This window comes from Neofelis nebulosa, chromosome 2 (genome assembly GCF_028018385.1).
Source record: "Neofelis nebulosa isolate mNeoNeb1 chromosome 2, mNeoNeb1.pri, whole genome shotgun sequence".
In the NCBI taxonomy this organism is placed as follows: Eukaryota; Metazoa; Chordata; class Mammalia; order Carnivora; family Felidae; genus Neofelis; species Neofelis nebulosa.
In genome coordinates, this window is record NC_080783.1 from 136,888,310 (window position 1) to 136,907,516 (window position 19,207).

Consider the following 19,207-nt stretch of genomic DNA (forward strand, 5'->3'; position numbering starts at 1 on the left):
GGTAGAGGGAGATCCACACTCAGCCTTGAGCCTGACATGGGGCTTGATCCCATGACCCTGGGATCATGACCTGAGCCAAAATTAAGAGTCAGAGATCAACTGACTGAGCTACCCAGGTGCCCCCAAATGTTATGTTTATACCATACTGTAGTCTATTAAGTGTGCAATAGCAGTATATCTTATAAAAACAATGTACATCCCTTAAATAAAAAATACCTTGATGCTAAAAAGTGCTAACTATTATCTGAGCTTTCAGTAAGTCATAATCACGAATCACAGATCATCATAACAAATATAATAAGGAAAAGTTTGAAATATTGTGAAAATTACCAAAATGTGACACAGAGACATGAGAAGTGAGCAAATGTTGTTGGAAAAATGGCATCAATAGACTTGCAGCAAAGTAAAGCACAATAAAACAAGGTATGCATTACTTTCAAAATTCCCTGGATCTTTGGCTTTAAAATGTTTTTTTACTAAGATGTGGTTGAGTGTGGCTACTTTTGTGTTTATGTTACTTAAAGTTCACTGAGCTTTGGGATGTGTAGATTCATGTTTGTTTGTTTGTTTGTTTGTTTGTTTGTTTGTTTTTAATCAAATTTTAAAGGTGGGGAAGTTTTCAGCCATTACTTGAGGTGTTTTTTCTATTCTTTTCTTTCTTTTCCTTCCGGCATTTCATTTCTATGATGTGGTGTGCTTCAACATGGCCCACATTTTACTGAAACTCTGTTCATTTTTATTTTTCTTCAGTTCTTCAAAATGTATAAACTCTGTTCACTGATCCTTTACTCTGTCACCTCAAATACACTGCTGAACACCTCTAGTGAATTTTTAATTTACTTTTCAACTCCAGAATTCCCATTTGTTATTTAAAAAATTTTTCCATTTACTTATATTTTCCATTTGATACTATCATATACTCTCCTTTACAGCTATAAGCTGGTTTCCTTTAATTCTTTAAATACATTTATAATAATTGCTTTGAACTCTATGCTGACTAAGCATGACATCTAGGACTTTGCAAAGGCGATTTCTGTCGCTTGCTTTTTTCTTGCGTATGGGTCACATTTGCTGTTTCTTTGCATGTCTCAATTTTTTGTTGCAAATTGGGCAATTTAGATAATGTATTGCAGCAACTCTGGATATTGAGCCCATTCCTTCCAGGTCTCGTTGGTTGCTTGTTTGAAACTTGGCCGTACTATTTCAGTGAAGTCTATTTCCCCCACGGTGAGCAGCCACGGATGTTGCCGCTTAGAGGGCGCAGCCTTGGCCATCTGCATTCAGTCTGGGATGTCGGTGGTTTTTAGCAGGGCTCTCTCAACTGTCTCCTTCCCTGAACTCTGTTAAGCTGCTTGCATCCACTGGAATCACACTTAGCTGTTACTCTTTTGTGCTATTATTTTTGATAATATGCTGAAGCATAAATTGCTCCACAATACGATCCAATTAAATTTGGGCCCCTCGGCAGGGGTAGTCTCTGAGGCCAGTCTTTGAGACTTGTAGGACTCTTGGAGGGCTGTTCTTAGCTGCCTCTTTCTCTGGTTCTTTCAGTTAGACCACTTACCTGGCCTATGGTTTAGTATGTTGCTCTCAAGATGATACCAGCCTTCTCTTGTTTACCACCAAAGTCTCCATTGTTTTCAACAGTGTCCCATGCTATGTACCAATAAAGTCAATTTCGTTCTTACTCTGTTCTTACTGCACATCTCTTCCCCTGGGCAGAATACCTGTGTCACTGCTCCACAGCTGGTTTTTTTGGCTTACCTCTCTAGGTGTGGAAGCTCCACTGCACAAGCAAACTGGGACAAGGGCAACTAGGGCCCAGTATTCTTGCTCTGCCACGCACGGGGTAGAGCTTTCCCTCCATGAATAGGGGTTGGATGAAGGAAGGGACATCTCAGGTGCTCTTGCTCACAACGGAATTTCTACAACAGAGTGCTACAGTTGGGAGGGACATAAGAAATGTTGGAAGTCTGCACATTTAACTGGGAGCTGGAGAGAAAAGGAACCTTGTGTTCCCACCTGCACATGCCAGGAGTAGATCTATCATCATTCTGAACTGGGGCAGGGAGAAGCAGGTCCTGGTTCAAATGTCACAGATTATCACTGCTTTTATTGAGATTTAGGAGATTTTCTTGCATAAATGCTTTTCCATATGCTGAATTCCCTTAGAACAATTTTCAAAGACTTTAAACAGTTCTTTTAAAAAATAATTTTTACCAGTTGTTTTGCTGGGTACAGAACTCTAAAGCCCTCACACTGCCAATCTCTGGAAGTTGACTCCCCTGGACAGTAATTTTTTAATGAAAACCTATTTCACAAAAAGCACATTATAATTTGCAACACCTTCCAATTTAGGGCTGAAGCAAAGTTTACTTCTTTTATGTTGCATAGAATCTCTCAAAGGCTTCAGAAATAGTCTCTAATAGAGACTGTTACTATACTCCAATTTTTTTCTCCCTTTGTTCCTTTAGTAACAGAATTCCCAAGGTTCAGCTGCACACATGGCTGACAGACTACATTGCAAGGTGTGACAAGAGACAGAATCCTGTCTGATAAAATATGAGAAAATATATATATATATATACACATATATATCACATATATTTATTGTGGAATTATAGATATATATCTTATATCACATACACACACACACACCAGACCATGCCCTTAAAAGTCATGACTTCCCTTCTTCATTTCCACTAGGTAGAGGTGTTACTGGGAGCTGGAGCAGCCATATTTGATTAAGAGTTGGAAGCAAACTATTGGAGAGAGAGCAGCATGAGAGAAAGAACCTAGTTCCCCATCACCACTGAGCTACCACAGCAGTCTTGGGATGTCTATCTAATCTTTTATAGGAAATAAATACAGTTTCAGAGTTAAGTCACTATATTTTTGTCTCTGTTACAGCTGCATATGCCATATCCTAAACTCATATAATGTCATTATGTACTTTGATAAACTTGATGTGAATAATATTATAGATGTTAAAGCAATTATCAATAATGTCAAATTTTCAAGTGAAGAATACTGATTTCTAAGATATTAGGAAGTTTTCACTGTGGCACACAGAGCAGATAATGTTTGCAAGGTACAGTGCGTTAAATTGAAAGCTGATCATGGTCAGTGGCTTCTCCAGGCCCAGCTGTCTGACAGGTGACAGGAGGAATCATCTCCCTGAGGATCGCCAGTTGGGAAGTTCTGATACATTTTATGGAATTGTATACTGGTAAAGAATCTTGAGATCCAAACAGATTAACTTTAATAAGCCCTTTTAACATGTAAAAGGTATAATTTTTAGATTTAACTTCTAAGAGTTTACCAATAATTTTCTCCTTAAATAGTCATTCAGTTTTTTCAAATATATACTATAGTACCAGAGCTACTGCTGTATGGGATTCACAAGTTGGTCTGCAAAGTATTAATAATGGAAGTTGAAATATGTGATCAAATGTCCCTTCTATGATCACTCTCCTGTTTTTATAATCATCACATGCAAAATAACTATGTATTGATATACCTTCAACTAACACTTATTTTCTCTGAAAGAAAAAAAGTGATACTATATAAAGTGATTTTTAAATTGAAGGACACCTATATATCATTGTTTTCAAATTTTATGTTACATAAAACAACAAGAAATAAAATAGTCAGAATATAATATTCTCATCAAAATTAATGGAGGTAGTTAATTAAGCTCATACCAGTATGGTTGTAGACAACGTCAGTAATACAAAGAATATTCCATTCCTTTTTCAATTTTTCCACTAGCTGTCCAACATCATTCCAGGTATACTTTTTATTAGGTCTTGAAAAGTCAGGACTGAATTCTAACTGGTTAGCTAGGGAGTAGCATGACCTAGATAGTCCAAGAGTCTGTAAAGGGGTAAAATGAATCATGTTGTAACCTGCAATGCAAGAAAATAAACAAAGACCACTGTAAGAAAACAAATGAAAAAACTAAAACTAAGCAAAATATAAGTTTAGACTTCCTTTAAGTAGTTTCAAATAGCAAGGCAACCATGTAACTAGAAAAGGAATCAAAGACTAGGGTTCAAATCTTAGCTATACCATAAGTGACTTCAAGCAAGTCTACTTAAATCTTTCAGGATATCAGGGTCCTCATATATAAGACAGAGATAGTGAAATAATGCACTTGAAAAAATCGTACACAGTGCCTAGTTACTATTAAGGGTTCAATTTATATTTGTTGGATGGATATATTTACATGTAGAGAAATACAAGTATATTAGCATGTCTTGCTCCTACTTATACAATAATGATCTCATTTTATTATTAGAGTTCCTTAATTTTCTAAGTTGAACCATATAATTTGCTATTTTTGCAGGTTAAAAATGGTTAAGTCTTAACAACTTTATATGATTCTATCTATTTCTATTACTAAATATACTAAGAAACAAAATTAAAAGGAGAATCAAAGCTCTTGAAATCTATATCACAGAGGATAATTACATTTATTTTAAGAAAGAAAGGAAAGATAGCTGACATTACCTGATTCTTTTGCAACCCTAAGTCTGCTTTCCCATTCATCAAAGGGTCCCATACACTTAGCTAAAAATGTCTGAAGAGTAACACAGTCCAAGGGTAACACGTGATTGTCAGCACCAACATGTAAAATAGGATCCACAACTATGTAACCCCCACCACTTTTTTCATTTCTAAGGAAAAAACAAAACAAGAACTTCTCAATTAATGATAGGAAAAAAAATCCTCATCTAATATAGTCTGACTCTCTAATGGGAAGGTGAATTGTCCCATTTTAATATGTGTTTCTAGAGGCACCTGGGTGGCTCAGTTGGTTAAGCGGCCAACTTCGGCTCAGGTCATGATCTCACAGTTCGTGAGTTTGAGCCCCGCATTGGGCTCTGTGCTGACAGCTCAGAGCCTGGAGCCTGCTTCAGATTCTGTGTCTCCCTCTTTGCCCCATCCCCACTCATACTCTGTCTCTCTCTGTCTTAAAAATAAATAAAACATTAAAAAAATTTTTTTAAAATATATTTCTAAGCACATAAAATCATTTAAAAAGTTGCAATGAAACTCAATGGAAAAGCCTTATTTTATCCTTTTTTCAATCTCTACATAATGACATAGTATGTATAATATCTAGTAATGTTGCATTAAGGAAAAATAAGCATACCTATCAGTAATAACAAGGACACTCAAGCAAATAGCATCTTATAATGAAGTTATATGAAAAGACTATTCAAGTGGTTACTTAAAAAAAAAAAATTGAATCTGCAATGAGTCTTATAATTGCTTCCTAGGAACTGAAGAACCATATTCTATTTGCATCTCAAAAAATCCTGTAAAAAATTGCAGTCCATGGTTTATATATTAACTTTTTTTTACAAGCTAGATAATTTAACTAGATAGAATGAATTAACTTTTTCTCCCCCAACATATAGGACACCTGACTTACCCTTGAAGGAAGTAATACTGAAATGATCCAGCTTGCTGAAGATTAAGTTTACAGTATTTATCAGAATCATCTTCTCTTTCTGTTGGATTTTCCCATTCCAGGGAACGGAATTTTTCTCGATTAAATGGTTCTCCAGGAAATGGGTAATTTGTAAATACAGTAACTGCTTTTCCCTGTAAAGTGGGGCCTAGTCGGAACTGTAGTTCAAACCCTAAACAAAAAGCACATTTCAATAAACTCATTGTAAGAATTTAAATTACCACATTAATAAATAAATGATTTATTTAAGGTTTTACAAAAACTATGGTTTCTCAACTATGTTTTAAATATATATATTATATAATATACATACATGTTATATATTATATAATATATATATATATGCTAATATACAACACTGCTGGTTTTGGAACTATTCTGCAATCTAATTTAGCTGAATTGTATATTTTAACATACAGTATACAACACAGAACTGTCTGCTCTGTATTGTCCCTCTCCTCTCCTCCTGGAAATTGATTCCTATTTGCATGGCTACTTTGGGATATGCAAGTTCTTTTTTTTTTTTCCTTTTTAATAACATGTCTTCAAGTTCATTGAGAGTACTTTTAGAAAATTAGGATAGCTTTAAAGTGAAAAACAAAATGAAATTTTACCGAACTTGAAATCTTTCTAATTCCAGAACAGTTAACATACAGTGTTACATTATTTTCACATGTACAATATAGTGATTCAACAATTCTATATATTACTCATTACTCATCATGATAAGTGCATTTTTTAAAATATATATATATATTTAAAAAAAATTTTTTTAACGTTTATTTATTTTTGAGACAGAGACAGACAGAGCATGAACGGGGGAGGGGCAGAGAGAGGGAGACACAGAATCTGAAACAGGCTCCAGGCTCTGAGCCATCAGCCCAGAGCCTGACGTGGGGCTGGAACTCACGGATCACGAGATCGTGACCTGAGCTGAAGTCGGACGCTTAACCAACTGAGCCACCCAGGCGCCCCTAGAATATATTTTTTAAAGTTTATTTATTTTGAGAGAGAGGCAGAGACTGAGAGAGCAAGTAGGGGAAGGGCAGAGAGAGAGAGGGAGAGAGAAAGAGTCAAGCAAGCTCCATGCTCAACATGGAGCCTGATGCAGAGCTCGATCCCATGACTGCGAGATTATGACCTGAACCAGAACCAAGAGTCGGATGCTCAACCAACTGAACCATCCAGGTGCCCCATGTATTCTTAATCCCCTTCACCTATTTCACCCATCCCCTTACCCACCTTCACTCTAATAACCATCAATTTGTTCTCTGTACTTAAGAATCTGTTTTTTTTTTTTTTTTTTTTAAATTTTTTTCAACGTTTTTTTTTTTTTTTTTATTTATTTTTGGGACAGAGAGAGACAGAGCATGAACGGGGGAGGGGCAGAGAGAGAGGGAGACACAGAATCGGAAACAGGCTCCAGGCTCCGAGCCATCAGCCCAGAGCCTGACGCGGGGCTCGAACTCACGGACCGCGAGATCGTGACCTGGCTGAAGTCGGACGCTTAACCGACTGCGCCACCCAGGCGCCCCCTTAAGAATCTGTTTTTAATTTGTCTCTTTTTTTCTTTGTTATGCTTCTTAAATACCACATAGAGTGAAATCACATGGTATTTGTCTTTCTCTGACTGACTTATTTCACTTAGGATTATATTCTCTAGATCCATCCATGTTGTTGCAAATGGCAAAATTTTGTTACTTTTAATGGTTGAGTAATATTTCATTATATACTGTATCTTCCTTATCAATCTATTGATGGACACTTGGACTGCTTCCATAATTTGGCTACTGTAAATAGTGCTACAATAAATATACGTGTGCATGAATCTTTTCAAATTAGTGTTTTTATATTCTTTGGGTAAATATTCAGTAGAGGAATTCTGGATCATATGGTAGTTCTATTTTTCATTTTTTGAGGAACCTCCATACTGTTTTCCACCATGTCTACACTAGTTTGCATCCTCATGTTTTAGTATTTAAGTATTATTTGGAATTCTGAGGGCCAAAACATTCCCAGTTTTGCCTAAGTTAGGCTATTTCTATTAAAATGTATCTGAGACATCTATAATGTATTGCAAGTATTTTGCCATGGGAGGCAAAAAAAAAATTAACACATTATAGTCATAATTTTACTATAAAATAAAATTACGGTTGATTCTGGGAAGATTTTATATCTTGATACCAGAATGTGAAAATTCTGACTACAGTAAAGTCTGTTAGAAATATAAAGCAAATAACAGTATACTTATGATGAGCACTGAGTAATGTATAGAATTGTTGAATCACTATTGTACACCTGAAACTAATATAACATTGTATATTAACTATATGGAATTAAAATTAAAAAACCTAATAAAAAAAGAAATATAAGGCTTAGAAATTTTAATCATGAAGATAACAATTCAATTAATGATGGGCAATAATAACAAATGAAGGCAGGAAAATTTAGTTCTGATGATTATAATCTTTAAGCTTAAGGAAATTAAAAAATATTTTATTTTACTTTTTATTTATTTTCGAAGAACAATTGACACACAATGTTGTATTACTTTCAGGTGTACAACATAGTGATTCAACAATTCTACACATTACCCAGTGCTTACCACAGTAAGTGTGGTCACCATACAATGTTATTACAGTATTATTGACTATATTCCCCACACTGTACTCTTCATCTCTGTGATTTATTAATTTTAAAACTGGAATTTTTTACCTCTTAAGAAACTTTTTGAGAAGAAGCATACTAATATCTATATTTTTAATGCTCAATTTATGAAACATCTAACAAAGTATAAAAAATTATGTCATGAGTGCATACTATGTATAGGAAACAAAATAGACAATGATCTCTGCCCTTGTGGAGCTTGAGTTCTAAAGGGGGAAGGCAGCCATTAAACAATGAACATGATAAATAAGTAAGAAACAACTGTATATCAGGGAAGGATAAATGCTAAGAGAAGAAAGAAAAATCAGAGCAGTGTAAGGAAAATGGGGATAAAGGAGCGATGGTGGGGAGGCGGTAGCAATTTTTAATATTAAAAAGTTGACGAGCTAGAGAAAAGTCAGGGAGTTATTAACCACATGGCTATTCATGGTCGTCCATGGAAAGAATTGACCAAGCAGAGGAAACCAAGAAGACTTGGGGCGGAAGCAAGCTTGGTGATTCCAGAAATAACAAGAAACTCAGTATGTGTGGACTGGAATAAGCTCGGGGAGAAGTAGTACAATACAAGGAAAGAAAGGTAACAGGGGGGCCGGATCATGGTCTTGTAGGCCACAGTAAGAATTTGGTTTCTTCTCTGAATGAAATGAGGAGCCAATGAACAGTTTTGATCAGAGAAGTCACATGACCTAACTTGTGTATTAAATCACTTTGTATATTATATCACTCTGATTATATCATTCTGATTATGTCTGCTTCTGGCCATAATGGAGTAAGTGGTATTAGATTTGTCCTCTGCTGAGAAACTAGAAGAAATAAATGAGACAACTGTTTTCAGAAATAAGGAGTGAAGGACTGTGATGCCGAAGAGAATGGTGATTCCTATGAATTCTCTAGCTTTAAACTAGGAGAACTTTCTGTGCTGTGACACAGGAAGCAGAAATAGTAGTCTGAATTGAGGAGACAGAGATTAGAATTTGAGGATGGTGAAGAAACTATAATTTTTAGGGCAGAGTATGGTGCAGAAGAAACCATGCAAAGAAAAAGCTCTAGAAAATTACCAAGGGTCATCTTGAGTCTGCCTGAATACCAGGCTCACACGAGTAGTGTTTGAATCCATGAGGCTGGGCAAAGAACAACTACTAGGAACTATCAATTGACCAATTCCCAGAACTCACTCAGGCCTGGGAGACATTATAATTTTCAGAGTGAAGAGACTTCGTTGAACACCTGTTGTATTCAAAAGATTCATGTCTTATGTAGCAAGGTTAATATAGTCCTAGAGTAAAAACTACTATACCTATCCTGTCAAAGCTTAAAACAGCCGCAAAAGGGGGGTGCTTGGGTGGCTCAGCTGGTTGGGCATCAGACTCTTGATTTTGGCTCAGGTCATGATCTCACAATTCATAGGATTGAGCTCCATGTTAAGAGGCTCTCTTAATCCTCAAAAGGATTAAGCTGATCCACAGATAATGTAAATGCCAAAATAAAAGACATCACTTCTATTTTTTTTGGGGGGGGCACAAAAAAGGTGGTTTTATTAAAACACAGGGATAGGACCTATGGGCAGAAAGGGCTGTCAGGGCATCACTCCTTTGAAGGAAGACAAAAAAAATCCAGAGATATGGCAACAGAACATTTATAATGTCCAGCATTCAATACAAAACTGCTAAACAGAAAGAGGAAGTGACAGCCTTGATGACACAGGTATCTACAGTAAGGCATTCCACATAGAGGAAACAGAAGATGTAAAGGACCTGAGACTTCTGCTTCTGGAAAAGATGGAATGAATAACAGGGATTGGATTTATGCTGTTCCTTGAAACTTGAAAGAAGAAACCAAGAAAAACCAGAAAACATATATGAATTTTCAAGCCTACACATCAGGCCACAAAGTACAGTGATGCCTAAGAGACAGAAAATAAACGATGTGAAGCCTATAACTGCCCCTTCTTACTACCTTGAAAGAATGTCCAGGTTGAGGCACAAGGAGGAGAAACCCAGGCAGAGCTCAGCTAACTTCCTAAGCTGAGAAGATAGAGTTAAGAATCTGTTGAGACCAAAGCAGCTAGTTTATAGATAAGAGTAGTTAGTGAGGAGGAGAAAAGTGCCCAAAGACAGAACTCCAGAGATTTGCAGCAGGCCTCCCTTCTGCACTTTGCAGAGTACTGATCAGTGCATGTCTGTGACCAGGAATAGTGCTTGGTTAGAAAAATCAAGTGCCAGATTGGAAAAACTCATAATTCATGAGGCATTGGGTAGAAAATTCAGGGGATATTGCTTTAGGAGTAGAGAACAAAGAGCCCTACACAGGGCATAAACTAGCTTAACAAATCATAAAAGTATAACTAAAAAGTATTAAGATATTTCCAAGTAACTTAACTTCATTCCAAAACAAAGACAAAAAAATTTATAAGAATCCAAAACCACCCAGCATTTTTGGTAAAACTCAATAAGGTAAAACTCATAATGACTGGCATCCAAACAAAGATTATAAGACACACAAAGAAGCAAGAAAACCGAACCCATAACAAAGAAAATAATCAATTAATGAAAACTGACCAAGGAATGACATAGATGTTGAACTAGCAGATAAGGAACGACATCAGTTATCATAACTGTATGCCATATGCTCAAAAAGTTATGTCAATACATGGAAAATATTAAAAAACAAAACAAAACAAAAGATCCAAATCAAATTTAAAAATGAAAACTACGAGGTCTGAGATGAAAAATGGAATAGATGGTGAGACATGGCAGAAAAAAAGATTAGTAAATTTCAAGACACAGGAATAGAAATATGGAAAATGAGGGGCACCTGGGTGGCTCAGTTGGGTAAGCCTTCAACTTTGGCTCAGGTCATGATCTCGTGGTTTATGAGTTTGAGTCCCGCATCGGGATCTGTGCTGGAAGCTCCAGAGCCGGGAGTCTACTTCAGATTCTGTCTCTCCCTCTCTCTGCAACCTCCCCTGCTCATGGTCTGTCTCTCTCTCAAAAATAAACAAACATTAAAAAACCCCCACAAATATGCAAAATGAAACCAACAGAGAAAAAAGAATCTAAAAAATTGAAAAAGCATCACTGATCTGTGGAACAATTCAAGTGGCCTAATATATAGGTAATTTGAGTCCTCAAAGAAGAAGAAAGGGGAGATATCAAGTATTTAAAGAAATAATGGGTAAAAAAAAAAAACCCAAATGTGATAAAAACAACAGGTTTATAGATACAAAGAAGTTCAATAAGTCCCCAATCAAGAAACATCACACTATGAAACATCAAAGTCAAATTGCTCAAAACCAGTGACAAAGAGACTATCTTAAAAGTAGCCAGAGGGGAGGAAAATGTCACAGTAAGTTCAGAGGAACAATGATAAAGATGATAGCAGATTTCTCATGGGAAACAACAAAAGCAAGAAGACAGTGGAACAGTATCTTTAAAGGTATAGTTGATCCTTAGACAATATGGGATTGAACTGCACAGGTCTAATTACACTTTTTTTTTTTTTTTTTTTTTACAGTACAGTCCTATAAATGTAAAATTTCTCTTATCATTTTTAAAAAAAGTTTATTTTTTTGAGAGAGAGAGAGCATGAGCAGGGGAGAGGCAGAGAGATGGGGACAGAGGATCCAAGTGGGTTCTGTGCTGACAGCAGCGAGCCAATGCGGGGCTTAAACTCACAAACCATGAGATCATGGCCTGAGCTGAAGTCAGATGCTTAACTAGTTGAGCCACCCAGGTGCCCCTCCTTATGATTTTCTTAATAACATTCTCTTTTCATTAGCTTACTTACTGTAAGATTACAACATATAATACATATACATACTATGTTTCATCTGTAAGGCTTCTGGTCAACAGTAGGCTATTAATAGTTAAGTTTTAGGGGAGTCTAAAGTTATACTTGGATTTTTGGCTGCATGAGGGGTCAGTGCCTCTACTCTCTGCATTATAAGGTCAACAGTAACTTAAAGAAGAAAACTATCAGCCTAGAATTCTATACCCGGTGAAAATATCTTTCAAAAATAAAAGTGATCAAAGCCAGGTTTTTCTTTTCTTTTCTTATTTATTTTTTTTTTTTTAATTTTTTTTTTTTAATGTTTTTTATTTTATTTTTGGGACAGACAGAGACAGAGCATGAACAGGGGAGGGGCAGAGAGAGAGGGAGACACAGAATTGGAAACAGGCTCCAGGCTCCGAGCCATCAGCCCAGAGCCTGACGCGGGGCTCGAACTCACGGACCGCGAGATCGTGACCTGGCTGAAGTCGGACGCTTAACCGACTGCGCCACCCAGGCGCCCCTTCTTTTCTTATTTTTTTTTTTAAGTTTTATTTATTTAAGTAATCTCTACACTCACTGTGGGGCTTGAAGTCACACTCCTGGGACCAAGAATCATGCATGTGCTCCTCCAACTGAGCCAGTCAGGTGCCCCAGACTTCACAGTGTTAGAGAAAGACGTTACAAATAAGCAAGGGGAAAGCTACAACAAACCCTGTTGTGGTGGATATGAAGCATAGACATCATCATGAACTGCTATTTATATATACATAATGAATGCCAGTTTGATTCCAAGCAAATCCTGAAATGCAGAACATGCAGATATGTCATGTCACATCATTTCTAAAATAGCTCTTGTAGAAGTAAATCCTCACAATGATGTTCAACAGATGGTAAACTCTACACCACAATATTAAATACTGGATAAGCTAGTCTTTATGAGCAAAATATCTCAACAAAAGACATTGGGAGAATGATGGACTCTTTCAACTTACTGTAATCCAATCAAACACCTCTACCTTTGCCTAGATAAATACGAATACTCTGGCATACTGCAGTATGGATAATGTGAGAAATGGAAGTTCTAGGAATTCCTGCAAAAAATTATAATTTAGTGATAAGTCCTGCTAACCATATTTTTGGATTGTACTAAATAATGAATATAAATTTTTCATAGCAAATGGTTTTAGCAAGTAAGAAACAAATTATCCAAATGGTATTATTAAGTAACTGCAAAAATCCAGGGACTCACTTCTATTTCTCACATTGTACAGTGAAACTTATACTTTCTTTTCCAAGTAGCTATATATACAAATTTTTCTATAATTGGCATAAATATTCTATGAATATAATAAGGCTTATGTTTGACTTAATAATTTCATATAGACATGTATTTTCTTAAGAATTAATCAGTGATGTAAACATAGGCTATATTCATAACAGCTTCATTTATTATAATTAAATAAACTGACAACAAATTAAATATCTAATGATTGGAAATGATTAGATAAGTTGTGGTACAAAAATGGTATTATGTAAGCTAGAATATTACAAAGTCATTATAAGTCATGTTATCAAAATATATTTAATAACATAGCTACTTTTATTCTGTTTTGTCAATTTTATGCATCTATATAGATCTATTGAAATCTTTTCTAGATGGCTTCCCAGGGGACATTTAAAGAAGATTTAATATCTATTCTTCTCAAACTGTTCCAAAAATAGAAATAGAAGGAAAACTTCCAAACTCATTCTACAAAGCCAGCATTACCTTGCTTCCAAAACCAGAAAAAGACCTCACTAAAAAGGAGAATTACAGGCCAATATCCCTAATAAACATGGATGCAAAAATTGTCAATAAGATATTAGCAAATCATTCCTAAGTATTTTATTGTTTTTGGTGTAATTACAAATGGGACAGATTCCTTGATTTCTTTTTCTGCTTCATTATTGGTGTATAGAAATGCAAAGGATTTCTCCATGTTGACTTCATATCTTGTACTTTTCTGAATTCATGTATTAGTTCACAGTACATTAAAAGAATTATTTACCAGGGCTGGTTCGATATTTGCAACTCAATCACCATGATACACCACATTAATAAAAGAAAGGATAAGAACTGTACAATCCTGTCAATAGATGCAGAAAAAGCATTTGACAAAATACAGCATCCATTCTCAATAAAAACCCTCAACAAAGTAGGGATAGAGCAAACATACCTCAACATTATGAAGGTCATATAAGAAAGACCCACAGCGGGGCGCCTGGGTGGCGCAGTCGGTTAAGCGTCCGACTTCAGCCAGGTCACGATCTCGCGGTCCGTGAGTTCGAGCCCCGCGTCAGGCTCTGGGCTGATGGCTCGGAGCCTGGAGCCTGTTTCCGATTCTGTGTCTCCCTCTCTCTCTGCCCCTCCCCCGTTCATGCTCTGTCTCTCTCTGTCCCAAAAATAAATAAAAAACGTTGAAAAAAAAAAAAAAAAGAAAGACCCACAGCTAATATCATCCTCAATGGGGAAAAACTGAGAGCCTTTCCTCTGTGGTCCGGAACAAGACCAGGATGTCCACTCTCACCATTACTACTTAACATAGTATTGGAAGTCCTAGCCTCAGCAATCAGACAACAAAAAGAAATAAAACGCATTCATCTTAGCAAGGAAGAAGTCAAACTCACTATTTGCAGATGACATGATACTCTGTAGAAAACCCAAAAAACTCCACCAAATAATTGCTAGAACTAATACATGAATTCAGAAAAGTATAGGATATAAAGTCAACATGCAGAAATCCTCTGCATTTCTATACACCAATAATGAAGCAGCAGAAAAAGAAATCAAGGAATCTATCCCATTTGCAACTGCACCAAAAACAATAAGATACCTAGGAATAAACCTAACTAAAGAGGTAAAAGATCTGTACTTCGAAAACTATAGACTACTTATGAAAGAAATTGAAGAGAACACAAAGAAATGGAAAAGCATTCCATGCTCATGGACTAGAACACTGTTAACATGTCTATACTATCCAAAGTAATCTACACATTTAATGCAATACCTACCAAAATACCACCAGCATTTTTCACAGAGCTAGAACAAACAATCCTAAAATTTGTACAGAACCACAAAAGACCCCTAATAGCCAAAGCAATTCTGAAAAAGCAAAACAAAACTGGATGCATCAGGACTCTGGATTTCAAGCTATATTACCAAGCTGTAGTCATCAAGACAGTATAGTATTGGCACAAAATCAGACATATAGATTAATGGAACAGAATAGAAAATCCAGAAATGGAACCACAAGAATATGGTAAACTTTATCTTTGACAAAGCAGGAAAGACTATCCAATGGAACAGTCTCTTCAACAAATAGTGCTGGGAAAACTGGATGGTGATATGCAGAAGAATGAAACATGTACCTCAGTGTTTATAGCAGCATTATCAACAATAGCCAAACTATGGAGAGAGCCCAAATGTCCATCGACTGATGAACGGATAAAGAAGATGTGGTATAAAAAACACACTGCTCTACTGACTGACTCAGCCAGGTGCCCCTACACACTTGTGTAATTTTATAATTGGGTGAACATCATTTTATTTTATTTTATTTTAATTAATTATTTATTAAAATTTACATCCAAATTAGTTAGCATATAGTGCAACAATGATTTCAGGAGTGGATTCCTTAGTTCCCCTTACCCATTTAGCCCATCCCCCCTCCCATAACCCCTCCAGCAACCCTCAGTTTGTTCTCCATATTTATGAGTCTCTTCTGTTTTGTCTCCCTCCCTGTTTTTATATTATTTTTGTTTCCCTTCCCTTATGTTCATCTGTTTTGTCTCTTAAAGTCCTCATATGAGTGAAGTCATATGATTTTTGTCTTTCTCTGACTGACTAATTTCACTTAGCATAATAACCTCCAGTTCCATCCACATAGTTGCAAATGGCAAGATTTCATTCTTTTTGATTGCAGAGTAATACTCCATTGTATATATATACCACATCTTCTTTATGCATTCATCCATCGATGGACATTTGGGCTCTTTCCATACTTTGGCTATCGTTGATACTGTTGCTATAAACATTGGGGTGCATGTGTCCCTTTGAAACAGCACACCTGTATCCCGTGGATGAATGCCTAGTAGTGCAATTGCTGTGTCATAAGGTAGTTCTAATTTTTAGTTTTTTGAGGAACCTCCATACTGTTTTCCAGAGTGGCTGCACCAGCTTGCATTCCGAGGGTAAACATCATTTTAAAGTTAGAGGTACAATTATGAAGAAATAGATGGAGAAATAATTGCTCAAAGAATTGAAACATGAAATTTTAATACTCAGTGATTGTGAGAATCATAAATATCTACATCTCTAAAATAACGATTAAACTTACTATAGAAGATGTAGTATCATTTTGAACAGGTAAAAACATCAGAGATTAGCTGTCTGAGCATATTTAAACAACCTGCCCCCTGTTCAGTTTATGCAAATATTTTTTTTATCATTACACAAGGATTCAGAGAACATGTAGTACAAAGGTTAAAACTCATCCAAAATCCCAAAACAGTATTTGGATCAGTGGTATACCCTCAGAAAAAAAATTGACAAGCATTCTCTAAACATAAATATTTATTTATTTACAGAATATACACGTATGATGATTTAATAGATTATATAAATCACAAAACACAAAAATGGGATAAGATGTAAATAAATAATATTTTAAATAACTAATTTTACCTATTGGTGGATGGAAAATATCTTTTAGTTCTCACTAAAAATTAATATTGATAATATCTGTCAGTGCAAGCAATGTGATTAAAGAAATTTCATTAATTTTAAGTCTTGGTTTAATATTTTATGATAAAGTAATTCAAATATTCCAAGTTCTGTTTATTGATATTTGGTTTAATTGCATCAGACTTGAAAAAATAAAACACAAAGATATCCAAATTCAAATGGAAAAAGTTCTTAGTGACTATGTTTACTAATCCATGACATTAACTTTTCAACCCCACTCACAAATTATGTAAAGATTTTTGTTGAAATGTGCTAGTAAATATATATTTTCTTTGTTATAAGCAATGGTTTTTATAAGCTAATAAGATATTCTATAGTTATATATTAAATAGATGATTTGAAAAACAACCAAAATCCTTTATTGGAAAGATTTTAAACAGATTGGAAAATTTTGTTATCAATTTTTTAAAAAGGGTAAGTATTTATTTTTATGGCTAAAATCATATGATGGAAGTGTTACTAAAATACATACGCAAAATGCTCTTGCTATACAGTAAGGGTCAGCAAACCATATCCAGCCTGTTTCTATAAATAAAGTTTTATTGGAACACATTCATTTATGTGTTGTTTATGTTTGCTTTCATGATATAATGGCAGAGCTGAGTAATTGCAAAAGAAATGGCCCACAAAGCTGAAATATTTGCTATCTGAACTTTTAGAGGAAAAAATGTGCTCAACTCTGCTCTATGGTATCAATTTTCACCAAAAAGTAGTTAACTTTCTCACTCATGTTTACCTCACAGTTAAATTGTGTTTCCTTTTTCAGAAAATATTTTCTAAGTATCATACTATTGAAAGCTACATGTCATTCCTGAAAAGAACAAATCTCAAACAGCAAATTTCAAACACTTTCTAACTCATCTTTCAGTTTGACAATATCCTGAGGTAAAAGAGGCATTTATGATGATTGTACCTTTTGTTATGAAATATTGTAAAGACTCTACTATTTAAGGAATTATAACTTGTATATCTACTTAACCTGGATTAGGTAAAATTGTAACCCATGGCAACATACCACAAACAAACCAGTGATGGTGTGACTATGAACCCCTTCAAGACCTACAACCTCTACTATTTTCTCAGAATATGTCTTTTTTGTTTATAACTTATTTGATACATAAACTGAAAGCATCAATGTCAATTTATATGTTAGCAAAATTTAATTGCTTTAAAAAAATCTTTTTTTATTACAGTTATTTATTTTTTAGTAATCTCTACACTCAATGTGGGGCTCGAACTCACAACCCTGAGACCAAGAGTTGCATGCTTTTCTGAATGAGCCAGCCAGGTGCCCCCAAATGTAATTAATTTTTGAAAACAAAAACAGATGAAAGAAAAAAAAGAGAAAAGAAAAATCCTGTTCTTTCTATGTTCTACTAGACAGATCAGGGCATAGCCCCAAGAGTATATAGCTACTCTGTAGATGTCCAGTACAAGTCTCTGAAACTAAAATTTTTATATACAGTAAATGAAACATTAGAATACCTAGACTATGTCAGATTCCATAATGACTCACTCGGTTTGCTAAAATTAGCTTAGGTCACAGCAGTACATAGTGTGGCTATCTTATTCCTCATAGAACAGTAGGAATACCTTACTCAGATTAGCCATTTCCCTCTTGCAGGCAACTAGTAAAGTGAGTGATTAAACTATTACTATGAAGTAAATTTTTCCATCTTGTTCCGTCTACTAAGTTTATATAAGCTCAAGCTCCTAATCAAGAAACTTTTATAAGTATTTTCTTAAAAAAAGGGTAAAAGTTGAAATTTAACCAACCTATACAAAAATGGAACTCCAGGTTCATCAAAAACTGACTTTGTTCATTATTCTGCCACTGAATGAAACAGGAAATACAGGGAAAGGCTATGATTTGGCTAGAAAAAATTTTTTTTGGTCTTGCTGAGTTAGAAGAGTCTGTAGAGATATTAGCCTCAAAAATGAGGAGGAATCCTTTCTTAGGGAAAAGTGAAAAGAAAAACGAAGAGAGACTTGGTGATCAATTAAATATGAAAGAACCAAAAACTGCCAGAGTTTTTCTTCACATCTAATTGTTCATTAAGTCCTATGAATTTTAAAATGTCTCATACTCTGAGGCGCCTGGGTGGCTCAGTTGGTTAAACGTCCATCCCACTCTTGCCTTCTGTTCAGGTCATGATTTTGGGGTTTGCAAGACTGAGCTATATGCTGGCAGCACAGAGCCTGCTTGGGATTCTCTCTCTGTCTGTCTGTCTGTCTGTCTGTCTCTCTCTCTCTCTCTGCCCCTACTCCCCCCCACCCCCCCATAAATAAATAAACATTTAAAAAAAATATTGTAAAAGGGGTGCCTGGGTGGCTCAGTTGAGTGTCTGACTTCAGCTCAGGTCATGATCTCGCAGTCCATGAGTTTGAGCCCCACATCAGGCTCTTGTGCTGACAGCTCAGAGCTTGGAGCCTGCTTTGGATTCTGTGCCTCCTCCTCTCTCTGCTCCTCCCCCATTCATGCTGTTCTCTCTCTCTCTCTCTCTCTC

General features: G+C 35.6%; 1 protein-coding gene across 2 annotated transcripts in view; it reads right to left on the reverse strand.

Annotated features, from left to right (window-relative positions):
- Positions 1–19,207, reverse strand: part of AGL (amylo-alpha-1, 6-glucosidase, 4-alpha-glucanotransferase) — an 84,616-nt gene that overhangs the window by 61,884 nt on the left and 3,525 nt on the right. For both annotated transcript variants that reach the window (XM_058716445.1, XM_058716446.1), the window contains exons 3-5: positions 5,441–5,651; positions 4,513–4,679; positions 3,705–3,908 (exon numbers count right to left, since the gene is read on the reverse strand). In XM_058716445.1, coding sequence (XP_058572428.1) covers positions 3,705–3,908; positions 4,513–4,679; positions 5,441–5,651 — 582 coding nt within the window. The remainder of the gene's footprint in view (positions 1–3,704; positions 3,909–4,512; positions 4,680–5,440; positions 5,652–19,207) is intronic.